Here is a 20376-nt window from a genome sequence, read left to right on the forward strand (position 1 = left end):
AGTTAATAATGAATCATACAACTTTATAGATAACAACTTCTTGTTTATTGTTATCCATGAAGATGTATACTTCATTATCTATCAGGGCAGTGGAGTAGCCTAGTGGTTAAAGTGTTCACTTGTCACGCTGAAGACCCAGGTTCGATTCCCACATGGGTACAATGTGTGAAGCCCATTTCTGGTGTCCCCCCGCCATGATATTGCTGGAATATTGCTAAAGGTGGTGTAAAACTAACCTCACTCACTCATTCACTCATTATTGACTCACTGACTTCTAGAATGCCAATAAAAGAATTTACAGTAGAAAGAGTCCAGAGCCCTGATCCATAATGTGTTCAAAGCATTACAAAACTATATAGTTTACCATAGGATTACAAATGACATGGAGCAGCGGGGTAGCCTAGAGGTTAAAGCGTTGGCTTGTTACGCCAAAGACCTGGGTTCAATTGCCCACACGGGTATAATATGTGAAGCCCATTTCTGGTGTCCCCCGCAGAGATATTGCTTGAATATTGCTAAAGCCGCGTAAAACCATACTCACTCATGAATGAATAACGTACTGCTACAAACACTGTGTATATTCACTCATTCACTTATGCTTATTAAAGCAAACTATGTGTATCAAAAAGGCATATACTAATCATGATCTGAGCAGATGACCAGTTCCTCTTGGAGTCCATTTCTGCGACCATTAAGCATACAATATTGTTTCTTATTTTCATGTCTGGTGTAAATGATGAGAAATACAGTTATGAATACATTCATGATGTTATAGACAAAGTGAATCTTCATAGGGCTAAGCACATAGAACAGTCAAAAAAATGTCAAAGACCACACCATTCATTTATATTACAGTACTTAATCTGTCATACCATGTCAGATAATCAATAGTAATATGAAAGAATCAAGTTGTCCTTTAGCTTTTTAGAAGTACCTAGAGAAGAGAACCGATTTGGGAAATGTTTGCATTGAGAAAGACAGCCTTTAGAATCTTTATGCATTGTAGTTTATGAGCCATCTTGAGCTGAAAGAATTTTGTTTGTTTGTGGTTTAATGCTGCACTCAGCAATATTCCAGCTATATGGTAGCAGTCTGTAAATAATCAAGTTTGGACAAGACAATCCAGTGATCAACAGCATGAGTGTTTACGCAATTGAGATACGATGACATGTGTCAACCAAGTTAGCGAGCCTGACCACTGGATCCCGTTAGTCACCTCTTACGACAGCATGGGTTACTAAAGATCTTTTTTTTTTTCAATCTGTATCTTCACGTGTTCATTCGTCTTAGAACACACTTCATCAATCCTGCTTTTACATGATGCAGAAATGTCTGTCCAGTGCACACAAATGTATAGAATGGATGAAGTAAAAATATGCATTGCATCCTGTGGGATGCACAATAGTGTATAATATTACAAATTCTTTTCAAGAATCTGTTTATAATAAACTTATAATGACATCTTACAGTACAGTAAACTACACAATTTCATGACTTTACAAGACCCTCATAACTCCTGTAAGGACAAATGAAATTAGGAGATAAACATCATGTGTTGGCCAATTTCCGGGTGTTATTGAGTATTTGAAGCACGGGAATTCATTTGGAACCGACGACGGCGTCAAATACTCACTAACACCCGGAAATTGGCCAACACATGATGTTTATCGACATTGTATACACAAAAGTAAACCAAAAGGTCCACACACGTTTTCGTGTCTGCACTCATAGACACAGAGTACGGGTACAGCACTGCAATGTCAACAGCCGTTTCGGCTGTCTCCCATGGTAGCATCTGGAACTGCTCATTTGTGACGTCATTCGGACTTTACGTCACAATATGATTTGAATGACGTCATCTCAGCTGATGACGTAACAATACAATGGTGTGAGCAATGTTTGTATGTATTAATACGCAGCGAATTTCCGGGAATCGAATACCATTTGATCATGTTTATCAACCTATCAGATTAAAGAACACAGTGACTTTTGGTTTACAATTAGTATTGGGGGGCCTCCGGACCCCAAGTTAAAGGTAAAAAGCCTGCTACACCTGGTACCATAGACTAACACAGAATTTCTCACTGAGTCTCTGAATATATATAATTTTGATAGAAACCAACGATTCCTAATAACAGAAGATTCAGCCTGAAACTGAGGAAATCTCGACTTTATTTGGAGTTGCATGTTAGAAGCTGGAAAGTACAATATAGACAAACTTTAGGCATGGATAACAACTACTAGTACTTTATTTTGTGAGTGTTTTGATACAGATTTTTGAAACATTGAACAGCAGGAATCAAGACTTGCTTCATTTAGGGCTTTCGCATTGAAAGGGCCAGGCAGAAGGTAAAATACATGTGTAATCCGGTTCAGGGATAGTCTGTCTCACAGTCCCTGAACCACATTAATTTCCCTACTGCCAAGCCCTCTCTGCGGTGCTAAAGCCCTAAATAAAGCAAGTCTAGATTTCCTCAGGTTCTGAATCTCTGGTCTCCCTTTTCAATATAAATTGGCTTGTTTGTTACTATCAAAATTATATATATTCAGAGAATAAGCCTTAGTCCAAAATTAGGGACTGTGAGACAGACTACTTGTACCAGTGCTTCAGTGGAGAGCAGGACCAAAGCCCTAGAAACTCTCAGGAGTCAATCAGTCTAATTACTCTCCATGGCCAATGTTGCTTAACCTCATCTGAATTCCAGCTCTGCACTGTTCACTGAACAGAGAATGCACATGCCCTGCATGCTATGGTTCAGGACATGCGAACATCTGGAAGAACACAGTGTTCATGTGGTAACTCAGGAGTTCAAAAATCCCATCACCCGACACCCGGGACAAGTCAGTTTTCATTTCGGGCAATCAAATAATGGTATCTTACTTGTCCGTGGGCTACTAGATAATTTGTACTTATGGTTTAAAACTGCAAATAAACTTGGATGTAATTTCATATCTGCTCAAAATAAAGCTATTAATTTTTGCAATGATAATAAAGTAGAGTTATCCTTCTTTGCTATTTATCACTTTTCAATAAATAGTCCAGTAAATATTAACATCAAATACCATGTTTCTTCTTTCATAATTACATCATCATGATTATTTCATAAAATCAGGGCAAGTGGAAAACTAGTCAGGATAAGTTACTTTCTTTAAGTCCCTGGCTAACTGCACAGGTATCAGTGGTTGTAAAAATGAGATATTCTATGTAGATATTTCCAAAATTGAAATGGAAATTCAGGTGTACAAAAGTATTGAAGGCTAATACTTTATAGTGCTTAACAATTTTCAGGGCCTCCTTTCACAAAGCACGAAGGTTATCGTAAGTCACTAAGGTAACCTAAGTTCAGTGTTAAAGAATTGGAGTTAAGGTTAACCATAGTAAAGATTGCTTCTGCTGTATGTGGCAATATTACACTTTATGTTGTAAACCGGATGTCAGGAAACAGGTGTAAACAAAAATATTTCAACATATAGGTATTGTGTGTGGGAAGACATGTAAACAAGCTGAAAAAAGTCTTAAAGAATGTAGTACAAAGTAGTTTCAGAAGATAAACACTTGAAAACTACTCCCAGCAGGGTCCCTCCTTCAGCAGCTCCACACAGTGCAACTCAGTCAACAGCTCCTTACAGGGTCAGACAGCAGTTCCTCCACAGGGTCAGACAGTCATCCAAAGATACAGCCTTGTCCATCAGATGCACATGTGGCAGACATTAACTCTGGAATGCAGCTTATTGCATGTGCATTTCCTTGTTGGGGAATTCCATTCAGAAGATTAACATTTACAACTGACATTCTTCACATGTTCCATTTCATGTCCATTTCTAAGGCTTCTGATAGGTTTGCGATATTTATTGTGAGTACAAATGTTTAATGTCAATTACAGATGCCTTGTTCTGGTTGAAAGTGTCCCAAATATTTTTGCAATTCTTCATCCCTCTTAGCATCCCAGCTTACCTCCACAGTACCTCGAGTTGCTTTTAGTGTTTTCCTTCTAAGCAAAACTTTTCATTTGAAATAAAATGTTTTAATGTTAAATTTACTGTAAGATTTACATTGAGTTTAAATATACATGTATTTAGTTCCGGAAATATAGTTATTATTTTTTTAAATATATATCTAAAAAATAACAGTTAAACTTATGTTAACCTACATTTAGTTCTGGAAAAAATTTATCTGTTTTGAAAATATATATCTACAAAATGACAATTACATTTAAGTTAAACTATATTCAGTTCAAGAAAAATAGTAATCTTGTTTGAAAATATACGTTAACAACTACATTTAACGCCAAAATTAAACGCCACTATTTCATTTAAGCTAGACTACATTTTATTCCAAAAGTAAACTTATTAAATATGAAAATGTAAATCAACAAATATAAAATATAATCCAAATGGAACTGGGAATAATTCTTAAGTTTAGAGTATAGCTGAGGCAATCAGGAATTGCCAACTATTTCTAAACTTGAGTTGGATTCCCATCTACGTGTTTCCTCCAGGATGCTAGTGACAGACTACAATGAAGACTGTCGGCAAGCTTGCTCGCCGCGTTTGGAAGTCTCAGTGAATGATGAGGATGGATCTTGAGATCCTTTGATCTGCAAGTTGATACATTGTATGAGCTGTTATCAACCCATTCCAAGAATTTCAGGAGCCAATCAATTGGAAACGTGATGATCTCAATGGAAGGTTGGAAACAAATTGAAAATCAATAGTCACAGTTCTTGGATGAGTGAGTGGTCTGGGTTTTAATCCTCATTTGAAGAGTGTTTCACTTATCTGGACTGTCTGGGGGAAAAATTAAAGTGGGAAAAAAAGACACTTAAGAACGAAAGAGTTCAATATTGGTTTCATTTAAGCAGATATAAATGTAAAAACCAGCCTTAACACTGAGTAATCCGTGTTACACATTTATGCAAAGAAAATGTGTACCCTGTTGGATAAGTGATATAACTATTAACCTTCTACCGCCTCACAGGCAGCTTGGGTTATCCAGGGTAATAATGTCTATCATGTTGTATGTGTTTACAGCATGTCTGAGCAGGGTGGAGTTCAGGGCTATATAAGTGGCCATATTATTATTATTATTACACATGTTTTTATATGTTCACTTTCATGACTGCAAGGGGCGGTGGGGTAGCCTAGTGGTTAAAGTGTTGACTCGTCACGCCAAAAACTTGGGTTTGAATCCCCACATGGGTACAATGTGTGAAGCCCATTTCTGGTGTCCCCCGCCATGATGTTGCTGGAATATTGCTAAAAGCGGCGTAAAACCAAACTCAGTCAGTCAGTCAGTCAGTCATGACTGCAAAAATATTTCGAATTCTGATCTTATCTGTAAGTTTGTCAAAAATCATAAACTCACAGACTGCTTATAAAATTGAAGCAATAAGAAATCAGTGACATTTATTCAATCTTTCAACCAATCAGCGAGCCTGACCACCGTACCCATCCCTTCTGTCACCTCTTTGGACATGCATGGGTTACTGATGATCTATTCTAACCGGGACCTTCAAGGGTTATCAATCATGTAATGAGCCATGATATGTGTAACTGATATCAGTAATGAGATTACCACAGTCTGTCTCTCAGTCCCTGAACCACATTATTTTCCTTTCTACCCAGCCCTCCCTGCAATGCTAAAGCCCAAAATGAAGCAAGTCTAGATTTCTTAGGCTCTGAATCTCCCACCTTACTTGGGCTCCTTTTTCATTTAAATGGAGCTATTTGTTTCTGTCAACACTACCTGTTTCCAGAGACAAAACGTTAGTCCAATATTTCCACAAGTAAGGCAGAATTTGGAATGTGTATTTTATGGGTGCTTCAATGTGTTTAATTCAATTTGTGCTGTCATATGAATTTTCATATTATACTTCCCATCAAAAGTTTAGACTCACTTAAAACACTCACTATATGTTATGTATATATACATGGTTTCATTGAAGTTTGATTTCTCCACTAACTTGGGGGAACCAACTGTAAACGTTACGAAGATGAATTGCACGAGGATCATGCATCAAATTGCTAAAAAGCATGTGCAAATATTGTTCATGTAAACAGCTGCATTTTGGTGTAAAGTTTTGTTATGATTTCGCTATAAATTTTATCATTTATTGAACTCATGACAATTATCTTTTCAACGTTACAAATTTGTTTTACAACACATTAGTTCATGTGTAAACAGTACCTTTAAACTGAATGGAATATATTGCAAAATTTAGTTTAGAACATTTCCCTGCAGTAAGTGTCTATATTTACACTAGTGAGTCTAAACTTTTGATGGGAAGTATATGTTCAGAAATGTGACCTAAAATTCTTGAAAAATTGGATGACTTCAAAAGCAACTAATGGGAGAGAAGCTATTAAATGCAAATGATGATCACATTTGTCACCAACGATGACTAAAGTTATTCCTTTCCCAAACCAGTACTACCAACAAAAAAACCTGACCCTTCTTGGTCCTGGAGCTCCCTTCACTTTATCCCTACCAACCCTGTTCCAACAAACATCACCACCTCCCCATGTCTCCCCCATCCCCTCCATGTCTCCCCCATCCCTACATGTCTCCCCGTCCCCTCCATGTCCTCCCATCCCCACATGTCCTCCCCACCTCACCCATGTCCTGTCCCATCCCCACCATGTCCTCCCCACCTAATCCATGTCCTGTCCCATCCCCTCCATGTCCTCCCCATCCCACCCATGTCCTGTCCTCACGGATCTCCCCACCATGTCCTCCCCCACCTCAGCCATGTACTCCCCTCCATGTCCTGTCCCATCCCATCATGTCCTCCCCACCTCACCCATGTCCTGTCCCATCCCTCCATGTCCTGTCCCATCCCCACCACGCCCCTCCCTACCTCACCCATATCCTGTCCCATCCCCACCATGTCCTCCCCCCACACCTCACCTATGTCCTGTCCCATCCCCACCATGTCCCTCCCCACCTAATCCATGTCCTGTCCCATCCCCTCCATGTCCTCCCCCATCCCACCCATGTCCTGTCCTATCCCCACCATGTCCTCCCCCACCTCAGCCATGTACTCCCTCCATGTCCTGTCCCATCCCATCATGTCCTCCCACCTCACCCATGTCCTGTCCCATCCCTCCATGTCCTGTCCCATCCCCACCATGTCCTCCTCATCCCACCCATGTCCTGTCCTGATCCCCACCATGTCCTCCCCCACCTCAGCCATGTACTCCCCTCCATGACCTGTCCCATCCCATCATGTCCTCCCCACCTCACCCATGTCCTGTCCCATCCCCTCCATGTCCTGTCCCATCCCCACCATGTCCTCCTCCACCCTCCCATGTCCTGTCCCATCCCCACCATGTCCCTCCTCCACCCCACCCATGTCCTGTCCCATCCCCACCATGTCCTCCTCCACCCTCCCATGTCCTGTCCCATCCCTCCATGTCATCCCTACCCACCACACCCATGCCTTCCTTGTCCTCCCAACCCCTTCCATGTCCTTCCCACCCTTTCCATGTCCTCCTCACCCCACCCATGTCCTCCCCATACTCCCCATATCCTCTATGTCCACCCACCCCTTCCATGTCGTCCCCATACTCCCGATATCCTCTATGTCCTCCCTCCCCAGCCATGTCCTCCCCATACTCCCCATATCCTCTATGTCCCCCCACCCCTTCCATGTCATCCCCATACTCCCCGATATCCTCTATGTCCTCCCCACCCCATCCATGTCCTCCCCATACTCCCCATATCCTCTATGTCCTCCCCACCCCGTCCATGTCCTCGGACCACCTATGTCCTCCAAGTTCTTGTCCATACCCCTTCCATGTCCTCCTCTACCCCTCCATGTCCTCCCACCCCTTCCATGTCCTCCTCCACCCTTCCACCATCTCCTCCATGTACTCCCCACCACACCCCACTTATGTCCTCTCCCACTTCTCCAAGTCCAGTGCCCCCCACCCATTCACTTTCACCGGTATAGGTAGAATTCAGTCTAAATGGTCCAAGTGACCATCCCAATGTGTCCACTGTATTAATGCCGTAGAACCAATACCGCCACAAGTGGACACAAATCTTATCACTTCCCCTCCTTCAGATGGTCACATGTTGGTAAAGCACTAAACATTCCCAACAACATTGCCCAACCAAATCCAATCTCACGGCCTACTTGGCGAGTTTCAGGGAGTGAAATACTCACTGTTCTAGTCTGATCAGCGAATATGCAGACTGAGTCTAATACAATCACTGCATCCGTCACACGCAATTTCCTCATGCAGTTAGACCTGTTCCGTAATCTACTGCAGGAACTCAACAAAATCAAATTGATCATGCAAGCCAACCAAGAACCGAATGCCTTTACATTGATACAGATCTTGTCTTGCAGTAAAAATGATAATGGATAGCCGGTATTGCTATAAGCTAGCGACAACAAATTGATTATTTATCTCACAATCGACTTTATTTTCTGCTATTTGTGACCTACATAACCAGTTCTTGTCGTGTAACAATTTTAGGAATACTCAAGATTTATATCAAACTTACAATACTTGTCCTAACAAGCATCATGGGGTGGTGGGGTAACCTAGTGGTTAAAAGTGTTTGCTTGTCATGCCAAATTTAAGACCTGGGTTCGATACCCCACATGGGCACAACGTGTGAAGCCCATTTGTGGTGTCCAACGATAATATTGCTGGAATATTGCTAAAAGCGTCTTAAAACTAAACTCACTCACTAACAAGCATCATTGGTGCTTAGAGAATTGAAAAAGTGGGTGCCACACAAGAACATATATTTGTTTCCAAATTCTTTTGGCCACAATTCCTCAAATGAGATCTCAGATCCACCTCATTTTACTATTGGTAACAGTACATCATTCATTTTATATGATTTTCTTTTGATATGGGAAAGTTGGGTGGGTATAATCTTGCAGAAGACTGGTTCAGTGCCACACATGAGAACAATGTGTGAAGCTGATGGTGTCCTTCATGATTAACTGACACAAACTCACTCACTCACTCACTCACTCACTTACTTACTAAATCACTGACACAATCTCTACTCACTGGCACAAACTCACTCACCAAACAAAAACACACTCTCATACACTCACTCACCTCACTTACACAAAGTCACTCACTCTCAGAACTCTCAGGACTCACTCATAAAGTCACTCGCAGAATTCAATCATTCACTCACTCACTCATACAAGGTCACTGACAGAACTCACTCACAGAACACAATCATTCACTCACTCAATCATACAAAGTCACTCACAGAACTCAATCACAGAACTCACTCATACAGTCACTCACAGAACTCAATCATTCACTCACTCACTCACTCATACAAAGTCACTCACAGAACTCACTCATACAGTCACTCACATAACTCAATCATTCACTCACTCATACAAGGTCACTCACAGAACTCAATCATACAGTCACTCACAGAACTCAATCATTCACTCACTCACTCATACAAGGTCACTCACAAAACTCAATCATACGAAGTCACTCACAGAACTCAATCATTCACTCACTCAATCATACAAAGTCACTCACAGAACTCTCTCACAGAACTCAATTACTCACTCATTCATACAGTCACTCAAAGAAGCAACAGAAACTGACTGACACATTCACCTTCTCAAACAAAGTAACTGACACAATCTCATCGACACAAACTCATTTACAAACAATCTCATTCACTCACTGTGTCAAACCCACTCACAGATACAAAGTCACTTTCACAAACTTACTCTCAAAATTCACTCTTTATTCACTCTATAACATTTCTACAATCTGACAACCAGTTGTGTCGCAAGTACTATCAGAATGCTATATTGGTACTACTAACCTAACAACTGCCTTTCAGCAGACTATTCCTGGCTGCACGCTCTGTGATTATCCTCCAAAGGGACTGTTATGTATACACAGGTAATGGCGTGACATCTAAAATAGCATATACATTTCACAATATAAGCAAAACATACACTCAATAATGGAAAGTGGGATGAGGCAGCAAAACCAGTAATGGCTTCAGTATGGATCCATATGGATATCATTGCATCAGAGATCCCTGTGTGGCACTCAGAGGTTTGTTTACAGAGCATAAGTGCCCATTTACCAATACTGGGCAGATCTTTGTAATAGTAATTTCTGTACAACTATGTACATATAGTTTATTGATGGAGGTTGGGAAAAGGTTGAAGTCATTTTGGGTAGAGGTTTGTTAATCTTTACAACGATTGGTTGATGGCGATTTTTGTTGAAGTATAAGTGTTAGGTGAAGTAGTCATTGGTTGAAGGAGGTCTTGATCAATAGATGACAACTTTGGTTCAAGTAGTTATTGGATGGTTGATGACAACATTGCTTGAACAATAGAAAATAGCTGGTACCTTAATTTTTTGAAGTTGATTATGGCTTGTTGGTGAAGACATTGGTGGAAGTAGATCTTGGTTGGTTGGTGATAACATTGGTTAGTAGATCTTGGTTTGTTGGTGAAGACATTGGCTGAAGTAGATCTTGGCTGGTCAGTGACACTACTGTCTGAGGTACATCATGGTTAGTTGGTGAAAACATTGTGGGAGAAGAAAATTGATGGTTAGTGATGACATTGGTTGAAGTAGATCTTGGTTGGTTGATGAGGACACTCTTCTTGTTCAAGCCAACAAAATTGATCAGGCAGTCAGATGAAGTGATCTATGTGTAGCGGACATAAAATTTCCGAGTTCCGTGCTGGGATTCAAACCATGGACCTTATCCGAAGTCGTAGGCCTTGTTAACCCCATCAGCAAGTTGACATGGTGAGGTGAGGTGAAATTGGGTTTTATGCCGGCTCAAGAATATTTCGCTCATATGACAACGTGCATGCGTGTGTATGTGCAGCTGCTTGTACTAGCCCAGACTGAAGCTGGTTTTATGGTGCTAGCCCACTGAGATACCATGCCGCAGTGAAGCATGAATACCCCACATTATACTGACTCCGAGACGACCAGTCCTTGTTGTACCCATTAATGCTGAGCGCCAGGCAGGGACCAACAAGTACCATATGTTAACGTCTTTTGGTATGACGCTGTCGGGGATCGAACCCGCGACCTTCCGCTCTCCGGGCGGACGCTCTAACCACTACACCACGGAGGTGGTCAGTTGACATGGTAAGAATGTCAACTGTGGTATGAGTCTCCATGCCCTGCTACATATGCAATTGTGTGCATGGATCTATAGACATCACTGGTAGCATACAGATGCAGCACATTTCACACTTGCAGTTATGTAAAGTTAAATTTGGGGATAAAATAATTTGTCCATCTAGACTGTTACTTGTCTCAGACAAATGGACTGGTGGTCTTGCCTGTCCCTTGCATGGACATTGGATATTATACCACTCAATGTTCAAAACCTTCTCTTTATACAGGCCTCCATTGCGTAAGTGGGATGTTGTTGAGTGCAACATTAAAGAACAAACAGCTGCAGTGCTAAGTTTAAAGAACTGAGGCTGTATTCATAAAGAATATGAGTGCTAAAAAAGTGTAAGTTGAAGAAAATTCTGATACCAGAAGTTAGTTTTACAACCAGAGTTTGCCCTTAACCCTGAGAAGCTGCAGGCCCAAAGGACCCAGAACTATAACAAGTTGTGGTCCTGATCAAAATCTGTAGGCCCTGTATTTTGATATGGAAATAATACTCTTAGTTATTGGGGATGAAAAAGTTGTCGGCCATAAGGGCCTGCAGAAAACAAAAGCTGTGGGGCTAAATCGTCTTCAGTCGGCTTCGGGCCTAGGACCAATATTAATTTCGAACACTGTTTACAACTAAGAATTTTCATATTCCTAAAAACTTTTAAGTGTACCCATAATGCTCAAATAATGTTCAGTGAGTTATTTTTTTAATCCTTCAAAATAGCCAGCATTTACAGAAAGGGACATTTCACCGTCATGTCTTGAATTTGTCTACATCTTTTGACTTCAATCCTAAAATGGCCATATTACTACTTGCTACAGACAATGTTTACATCTAGCCTAAGTAAATTCATAAATTCCATAAATTCACTTACCGGTGTCACTGGGATATTCTTTTGTACTGTTGGTTTCGGACAGTTATGACATGATCCTATTGAGACTATAGCAGTGTGCTGGAGTGTTCTACAAGCAACTCTCTTCCCTCAGCTTTGATCATTAGAGTGGTTTCCCTTTGATTTGGGTTGATCCTAAATCCATACAGGAACATCACTGAATTTTGATTGTTGTTTTCATTAGAAAATATTGTTTTAGGGGTTTCCTTCAGAAATGTATTTGAAATGTAATTGTTTGGAAAATCTGAAAGCATATTGAAAAATATTTCAATTTCCACTTAAATGTTAATCTGTTGAGCATATATGTCATAACATATTGCGAATATATACTTCTCATCACTTGGTTGTAGTTACTTTAAACTGGATAAGGTTATAAGAATCTATGTTGAAACATCCATAAATAAATAAATAAATAAATAAATAAATAAATAAATAAATAAATAAATAAATAAATAAATAAATAAATAAATAAATAAATAAATAAATAAATAAATAAATAAATAAATAAGCAAACAAACAAACAAGCAATCAAACAAACAAATAAATAGATAGATAAATAAATAAATAATATATATTCAGTAAGAACGAAAATTAACAATCACACAGAAAGAAATAAGGTTTCTGATAATAAAGCATAATCTATCTTTTTGTGAAATAAGCAAAGCAGTGGTGAAACCATTAACTCAATCATTTTAAATGTGTTCTGCAGCTAAGTTGTCAATACACTCACACCATCTGCATTGCATTTAGCTCGGCTAAGCTCAGTTACATAATACAAGGCTTACTGACTCATGAATATGGATAAATAATTACTTCGTCACCTGACCACGTTATAAGTTAATAGTTATGTTCATTTATGTGATGTGTCATATTACTCAAAAACAAGCACCTGTCAGACATTGAAAAACATTGCATGTCATGTCGCCATCAGAGTCAAAGAGTGCAAGCATTACTTTTAATTATCTCAGGATTTTCCTTAGATACGATTAAATTACATCTAAACATCACTCTCAAAGTTTTGTTGACTCTTATAGTCGAAGTTAGTCTCTGAGCTGTTTTTGCTTCCAAAGTAAATGTCAGCTAAGACATTCTAAAGAAAGGAGAATTTATATGACTACAGATGTACGGCCTCATTAAAATGCTTACTCAGCAGGTCTAGCCTGTCTCACAGTCCCTGAACCACATTATTTTCCCTAGGGCCCATCCCTCCATGCAATGCTAAAGCCCTAAATGAAGCAAGTCTAGATTTCCTCAGGTTCAGGTCTCCCAATGTCTCCTTTTCAATTTAAATGGGTTTATTTGTTACTATCAAAATTATATGTATTCAGAGACTAAGCGTTGGTCTATCAGCAGGTCTTGTGTCACTGCTTATCGCTAAACAGTGTCTTAAAAGTGACTGAGAAACAAGTTTATTGATTACATTCAGGACCTGAACATAGGGAAAACTGTTCTTTCAGAGTGAGGGAGTTTAGTTTTACGCCACTTTTAGCAATATTCCAGCAATATCACGACGGGGGACATCACAAATGGGCTTCACACATTGTACCCATGTGGGAATTCGAACCCAGGTTTTTGGCGTGACGAGTGAACGCTTTAACCACTAGGCTACCCCATCGAACCCTGTTCATTTTGAAAGGAAATGCATATGAAAATATTTTGTTGAACAGGAAATTGATATAGACGTTTGGCAATTCTGTATTTTGATCAACGTGATAGTTGATATTTGGTTTCAGTGTGCCAATATTGTAAAGGTTAATCTGCGTGAATATTAAAAGTCAGTTTTGGAATCAGATTCACATGCTGAGATTGTATGTAGTGCTTAGCAACGGATTCATCAAGACTCAAGTTGCTTGAAACTGGTTGACAAGGGTAGTTGGTGCACATTGTGAATTTCATACCTGCAACTCACTCACTCCACTCACTCACTCACTCAGAAACCCACCCACCAATTCACCCTCCCCACTTCCTTACTCACCCACAAACCTTCCCAGAACCTCACCTGCCCATTTGTTCATCCATCCACAACCGCATCTACAAACTGACAAAATCCACCCAAAATACTATTTGACCAACCAAAATACCATTAACCCAACCAAAATACCATCCACAAATCCACCCAAAATACCATCTACCAACACACAGCACCATCCACATACCAAAAATACCATCCACAAATCCACCCAAAATACCACCCACCCATAATACCATCCACCTACCCACAATTCCATCCACCCATTCACAACACCATCCACATACCCACCAACACCATCACTATACACACACCAAAAACATCATCCACCCAATCCATCAACCCACCACACCATCAACCCAAAATACCATCCATTCACTTCCCACAACACCATCCACCCATCAACAACACCATGCTTCTACCCACAACACCATCCACCCACCCACAACACCATCCACCCATCCACAACACAATCAACCCACCCACAACACCATCCACCAACCACAACACCATCCACCTACCAACAACACCATCCCCCACCCACAACCCCATCCACCCACCCACAACACCATCCACCCATCCACAACACAATCAACCCACCCACAACACCATCCACCCACAACAACACCATCCACCAAACCACAACACCATCCACCAACCCACAACACCATCCACCTACCACAACACCATCCACCAACCCACAACACCATCCACCAACCCACAGCACCATCCACCCACAACAACACCATCCACCCACAACAACACCATCCACCAACCACAACACCATCCACCCACCTACAACACCATCCACCATCCACAACACCATTCACCAACCACAACACCATCCACCAACCACAACACCATCCACCAACCACACCAACCCCAACACCATCCACCTACCACAACACCATCCACCAACCCACAACACCATCCACCAATCCACAACACCATCCACAACCCACCACACCATCCACCACCCACAACACCATCCACCCACCACAACACCATCCACCCACCCACAACACCATCCACCCATCCACAACACCATCCACCCACCCACAACACCATCCACCACCCACAACACCATCCACCCACCCACCCCCTCAACATCTCCCACTGTGCGCCTACTCACCCATTACCACTGCTTATCCTGGTATACACACATGTAATACGTTTTATACCAGCCAGTCTACATCCCTCTATCAATAACATAATATCAACACAACCAGTAGCAGGGAATAACAGCTGGCCAGGATCAATACCTTACTGGCCATGCTTGTATATATACACTTATCACCTGGATAATTATTGAACATGGACATTGACTGACTTGCATCATCAGGTAGGTCTTATTGTGGAAACGTTTCAACATGTTTCAACAAAAGTGTGTGTGAAAATATATACCCTTATCGTTGACTTTGTGTATTCGACTGCGTGATGCATGGCAATAATTGTTTGATTGGCTAGTACAATATGGAGTAATTTTCTAATGTTTCGACACATTAATTCCCAATGGGATGAAGAAGATGATGATGTATCGGAGAGGACTTGTACTGAGTCACAAATGAGTTAGTCGATGGCTAGGAAAGTATGATGGATATATTTAGGTCACATCCTTATTTCTGGAATGGATAGTTGTGAAATTTGCTGACAAGTGATGTTTAATACTTCGGTACTTTGACTCTTGGTGCTAAGAGTTCTTGGTTAACCATTTACATGGTGGAGAATTATGGGAGCTGTATTTTGTCAAAACCATTTTACTCCAACCTCGATCACTCAAACAAATGGCGATGTTGTAGAAGACATGTGGAGTCTGTTTGAACATACACAACTATTCAATGTCCATGGTTTAGAGAACATCAGTGCTTTTAATCAAAAACAGTCACTGTCAGTTTTGATAAACAAGTGGTGAAAGGACATTTGCAATATTTTTTCATTTTTTTAGGCCAGACCAATTTTGTTTCTTGTTTTACAGATTTTTGTCCTCAGAAACCCTAACGGGTGGAGGGAAAAAAAAAATCAATGAAAGCAAAAATCCACATGAGTTTTACAAAGGAATTGTTTTCAAAGTTAACACTCTCTGAGATGCTTGAAGCACTAATTTCTAATATTGTTAGATAACTCAGTTTAAAGTCTTTGAGAACAGATACCGATGTTTTTAGTGTCCAACAAATTGACTTGCGTAGTCAAAGTCTTGCTCTCATATATGTTAACATTGGGATTTTATTTTTCGAGCGGATCTTTTTTTTTTTTTTTTTTTTTTTTTATTCTTGAAAATATACGACTGGCGGATCTGTAGATCAAGAAATAAAATTGGTCTGACCTTATTGGATACTCTTTTGTATTATCAACAGGTTTGAAAAACATCTTATTTATTTAATTCCACACTCCAATCTTCATTTATGTTTTCCATAATAAATGATGAATAGTAATTAACATCTGAAAGATAGTTGACAAGTACTGAATAAATTATTAATCAATCAGTGTAAAATTTCAAAAGACATGAAACTGACATGAAACTGTCAACAGGTGAAATAAAATTGACCTAAATCAACATTTTTAGAGGATGTGGACATATGCAGAAATATATGGATATAAATACTTTATGGATTGGAAAATCTATACATCTGAGGTTCTGTGGGTGTGAAACTGACAACTGTGAGATGAAAGTGAAATATGTAGAACACAAGTAAGAGTGTAGATGCGGAGTAGGTTACAGCTGCTGCCATCACATGGTTGACGCTGATGTATGCATGCAGACACAAGGAGCTGGGACTGGACAACACTGTTGGGTTTCTTGCTGGGGAGTGTCTGCTGTGTGGGGTGATTGTCTTCTGTTGGATGATTGTCTAAAGGTTGGTTGATTGTCTACTGTGGGTTGATTGTCTTCTGTGGGATGATTGTCTAAAGGCTGGTTGATTGTCTACTGTGGGATGATTGTCTCCTGTGGGATGATTGTCTAAAGGTTGATTGATTGTCTCCTGTGGGATAATTGTCTAAAGGTTGATTGATTGTCTACTGTGGGATGATTGTCTTCTGTGGGATGATTGTCTCCTGTGGGATAATTGTCTACAGGCTGGTTGATTGTCTACTGTGGGATGATTGTCTTCTGTGGGATGATTGTCTTCTGTAAGATGATTGTCTTCTGTGGGATGATTGTCTCCTGTGGGATGATTGTCTTAAGGTTGATTGATTGTCTTCTGTGGGATGATTGTCTAAAGGTTGATTGATTGTCTACTGAGGGATGATTGTCTTCTGTGGGATGATTGTCTTCTGTAAGATGATTGTCTTCTGTGGGATGATTGTCTCCTGTGGGATGATTGTCTTAAGGTTGATTGATTGTCTTCTGTGGGATGATTGTCTAAAGGTTGATTGATTGTCTACTGTGGGATGATTGTCTCCTGTGGAGTGATTGTTGTCTATGGGATGATTGACTCCTGTGGGATGATTGTCTAAAGGTTGATTGATTGTCTCCTGTGGGGTAATTGTCTAAAGGTTGAATGATTGTCTACTGTGGGATGATTGTCTTCTGTGGGATGATTGTCTTCTGTGGGATGATTGTCTTCTGTGGGATGATTGTCTAAAGGCTGGTTGATTGTCTACTGTGGGATGATTGTCTTCTGTGGAATGATTGTCTTCTGTGGGATGATTGTCTCCTTTGGGATGATTGTCTAAAGGTTGATTGATTGTCTCCTGTGGGATAATTGTCTAAAGGTTGATTGATTGTCTTCTGTGGGATGATTGTCTCATTTGGGGTGATTGTCTCATTTGGGGTGATTGTCTTCTGTTGGGCTATTGTCTCCTGTGGGATGATTGTCTCCTGTTGCATGATTGTCTACTGTGGGATGATTGTCTTCTGTTGGGTGATTGTCTTCTGTTGGGTAATTATCTTCTGTTGGGTGATTGTCTTCTGTGGGGTGATTGTCTTCTGTTGGGTGATTGTCTCTTGTGGGATGATTGTCTTATGTTGGGTGATTGCCTTATGTCGGGTGATTGCCTCCTGTGAGTGATTGTCTCCTGTTGGGTAATTGTCTTCTGTTGGGTAATTATCTTCTGTTGGGTGATTGTCTTCTGTGCGGTGATTGTCTTCTGTTGGGTGATTGTCTCTTGTGGGATGATTGTCTTATGTTGGGTGATTGCCTTAGGTTGGGTGATTGCCTCCTGTGAGTGATTGTCTCCTGTTGGGTAATTGTTTCATGTTGTGTGATTGTGTTCTGTGGGGTGATTGTCTTCTGTGGAGTGATAGTCTTCTGTGATTGTCTCCAGTAGGAAAGATGGGGGCTGAAAGGATTTAATGTTAATCCCAGGAAAAATTGCAAATGATCCTGTCATGCCAGATGAAATGTTTTTTGCATGTAGTTGAACAGTTTCACAATTATGCACAAATCGCAACACGATCAATATGAAAGTGAATATAATATAACACCCCACCACCCCTACTTATTTTAGAATTCATGTAATGTTCAGAAGACCCCATTTCGATCGAACATGCATGTGAAGTATGGGATGGATGTGCTCAATATCAAGCAAATAAATTAGAACAACTGCAATTAGAAGCAGCAAGAATTGTAACAGGTTTACCTAAATATACTCATCATAAATCATACTCATAATTTACGCAGTGTTACCAATGTGAATATAGGGGGCAGTGGGGTAGCCTAGTGGTTAAAGCGTTCGCTCGTCACGCCGAAGACCCGGGTTCGAATCCCCACATGGGTACAATGTGTGAAGCCCATTTCTGGTGTCCCCCGCCGTGATGTTGCTGGAATATTGCTAAAAGCGGCGTAAAACCAAACTCAGTCAGTCAATGTGAATATAAACTATGAGTTACTACTACATGGCAATGCAGATCTGACTGTTCACATAAATCAAAACATATTTAAAATTGTTCAAAAATATATTTGTCAATCAAAAAGATTTTCTTAATTATTACAATTGTTCCACTCTTTCCCATAATTCTGTTCTTGTCTGTCCATCTGGTAGAATGAATGTAAATGATATTATGTAAATACTTCTAAGTTGTATAAATTGTACCCAATCCTTTTCTCATGAATAAAATATGTTTAAAACAAAATAAACTTATTTTAGAGACCCACGAAGATCCGGGTATGAGTTGGTCTTCATCAACCCATGCCTGTCGTAAGGGACAAATAATGGGATCAGGTAGTCAGGCTCACTGACTTCGTTGACACATGTCATCGGTTCCCAATTGCGCAGATTGATGCTCATGATGTTGATCACTGGATTGTCTTGTCCAGACTCGATTATTTACAGACCACCACCATACAGCTGGAATATTGCTGAGTGCAGCATTAAACAACAAACCAACCAACTACTTATTTTTGAGTTTCGTGTTAGGGTAGAATTGGTACATAGTAATGATGATGTTCTCTATGGAAAAAAATGTCTCCAGTACCCTAACTGCTTTCAGCAATGTTCCAGCAATACCAAATCTGCAAATCTGGATCAGCAGAGATTATACCAGGATCCCAGTAGTTTGAGTAGCATGCAAAAAGCCACCCAGCACCTCTTGAACAATGCAAGGAAACATTTAATGAGCGTGTCCAGTAAAACAACTACAATTGAGGTTGCTAATCTGACGGTGTCTGGACATTCTGGATTTCATGCAGTACTCTGCTCAGCCGGTAAATATCATTAACTGCAGGCATCTGGAGCTCTCTCATGCTCAACAGATTTACCGAGATAATTAGGCATGCTTGTCTGGTGCACATAAATTTCATTTCTTGAGTAGTTCATGAGCAACTGTGGACAATGAAGTTTTGGACAACTTAATCTCCGACAGACAAACTTAAGACCCAATGATCCTCTGACTAGAATAGAAGCGTATTACAACCTGCCCATGTAAATCTGTTTTCAATAGGAATGACAGAGTTGGGACTTTAAGTGATGCATCAAGGCTGTGGGGCTCTCACAATTTACACGCCATCAACACCCTTGAAACTATGTGTGCCAGTGATTCAAGGCCATTCACTGATGAATGTGTTCGTCAGTTGGAGTGCTCAGTCCTTTTGTAGTCGGACTGACCATTGAAATGAGTTCAGTCTCAAGGCTGAGATGAAAGACTGTGGTTATAGGAGGGTCTGGATGGGGTATTTTTCATGGCCTGTGCTATTTGTCGTTCTACCTCCCCACCTGACCATATGCAGTTATGTGCCACTGGTTATCAACTATGTAATGTCAATCTGTTGTTTGTCAGAACATAGTACGTATATAATATTACTCCTCATCATTTACCCATGAAGGTCCGGGTTAGAATTGATCTTCAGTAACTCATGCTTGTCGTAAGAAGCGACTAACGGGATCAGGTGGTCAGGCTCGCTGATTTGGTTGACACATGTCATC

The 20376-nt window shown here is 40.4% G+C and overlaps 2 protein-coding genes across 2 annotated transcripts in view; one reads left to right on the forward strand and one right to left on the reverse strand.

Moving 5' to 3' along the window:
• LOC124287181 (uncharacterized threonine-rich GPI-anchored glycoprotein PJ4664.02-like) overlaps positions 1–20376 on the forward strand; it is a 189907-nt gene that overhangs the window by 6988 nt on the left and 162543 nt on the right. The window lies entirely within an intron of this gene.
• LOC124287095 (TATA-binding protein-associated factor 2N-like) lies at positions 7240–7650 on the reverse strand. Its single transcript, XM_046723574.1, has one exon. The coding sequence runs from the start codon at positions 7648–7650 to the stop codon at positions 7240–7242; it is 411 nt and encodes a 136-aa protein (XP_046579530.1).

This window comes from Haliotis rubra, unplaced genomic scaffold, assembly GCF_003918875.1.
Source record: "Haliotis rubra isolate DU_JTF1 unplaced genomic scaffold, ASM391887v1 Scf4, whole genome shotgun sequence".
In the NCBI taxonomy this organism is placed as follows: Eukaryota; Metazoa; Mollusca; class Gastropoda; order Lepetellida; family Haliotidae; genus Haliotis; species Haliotis rubra.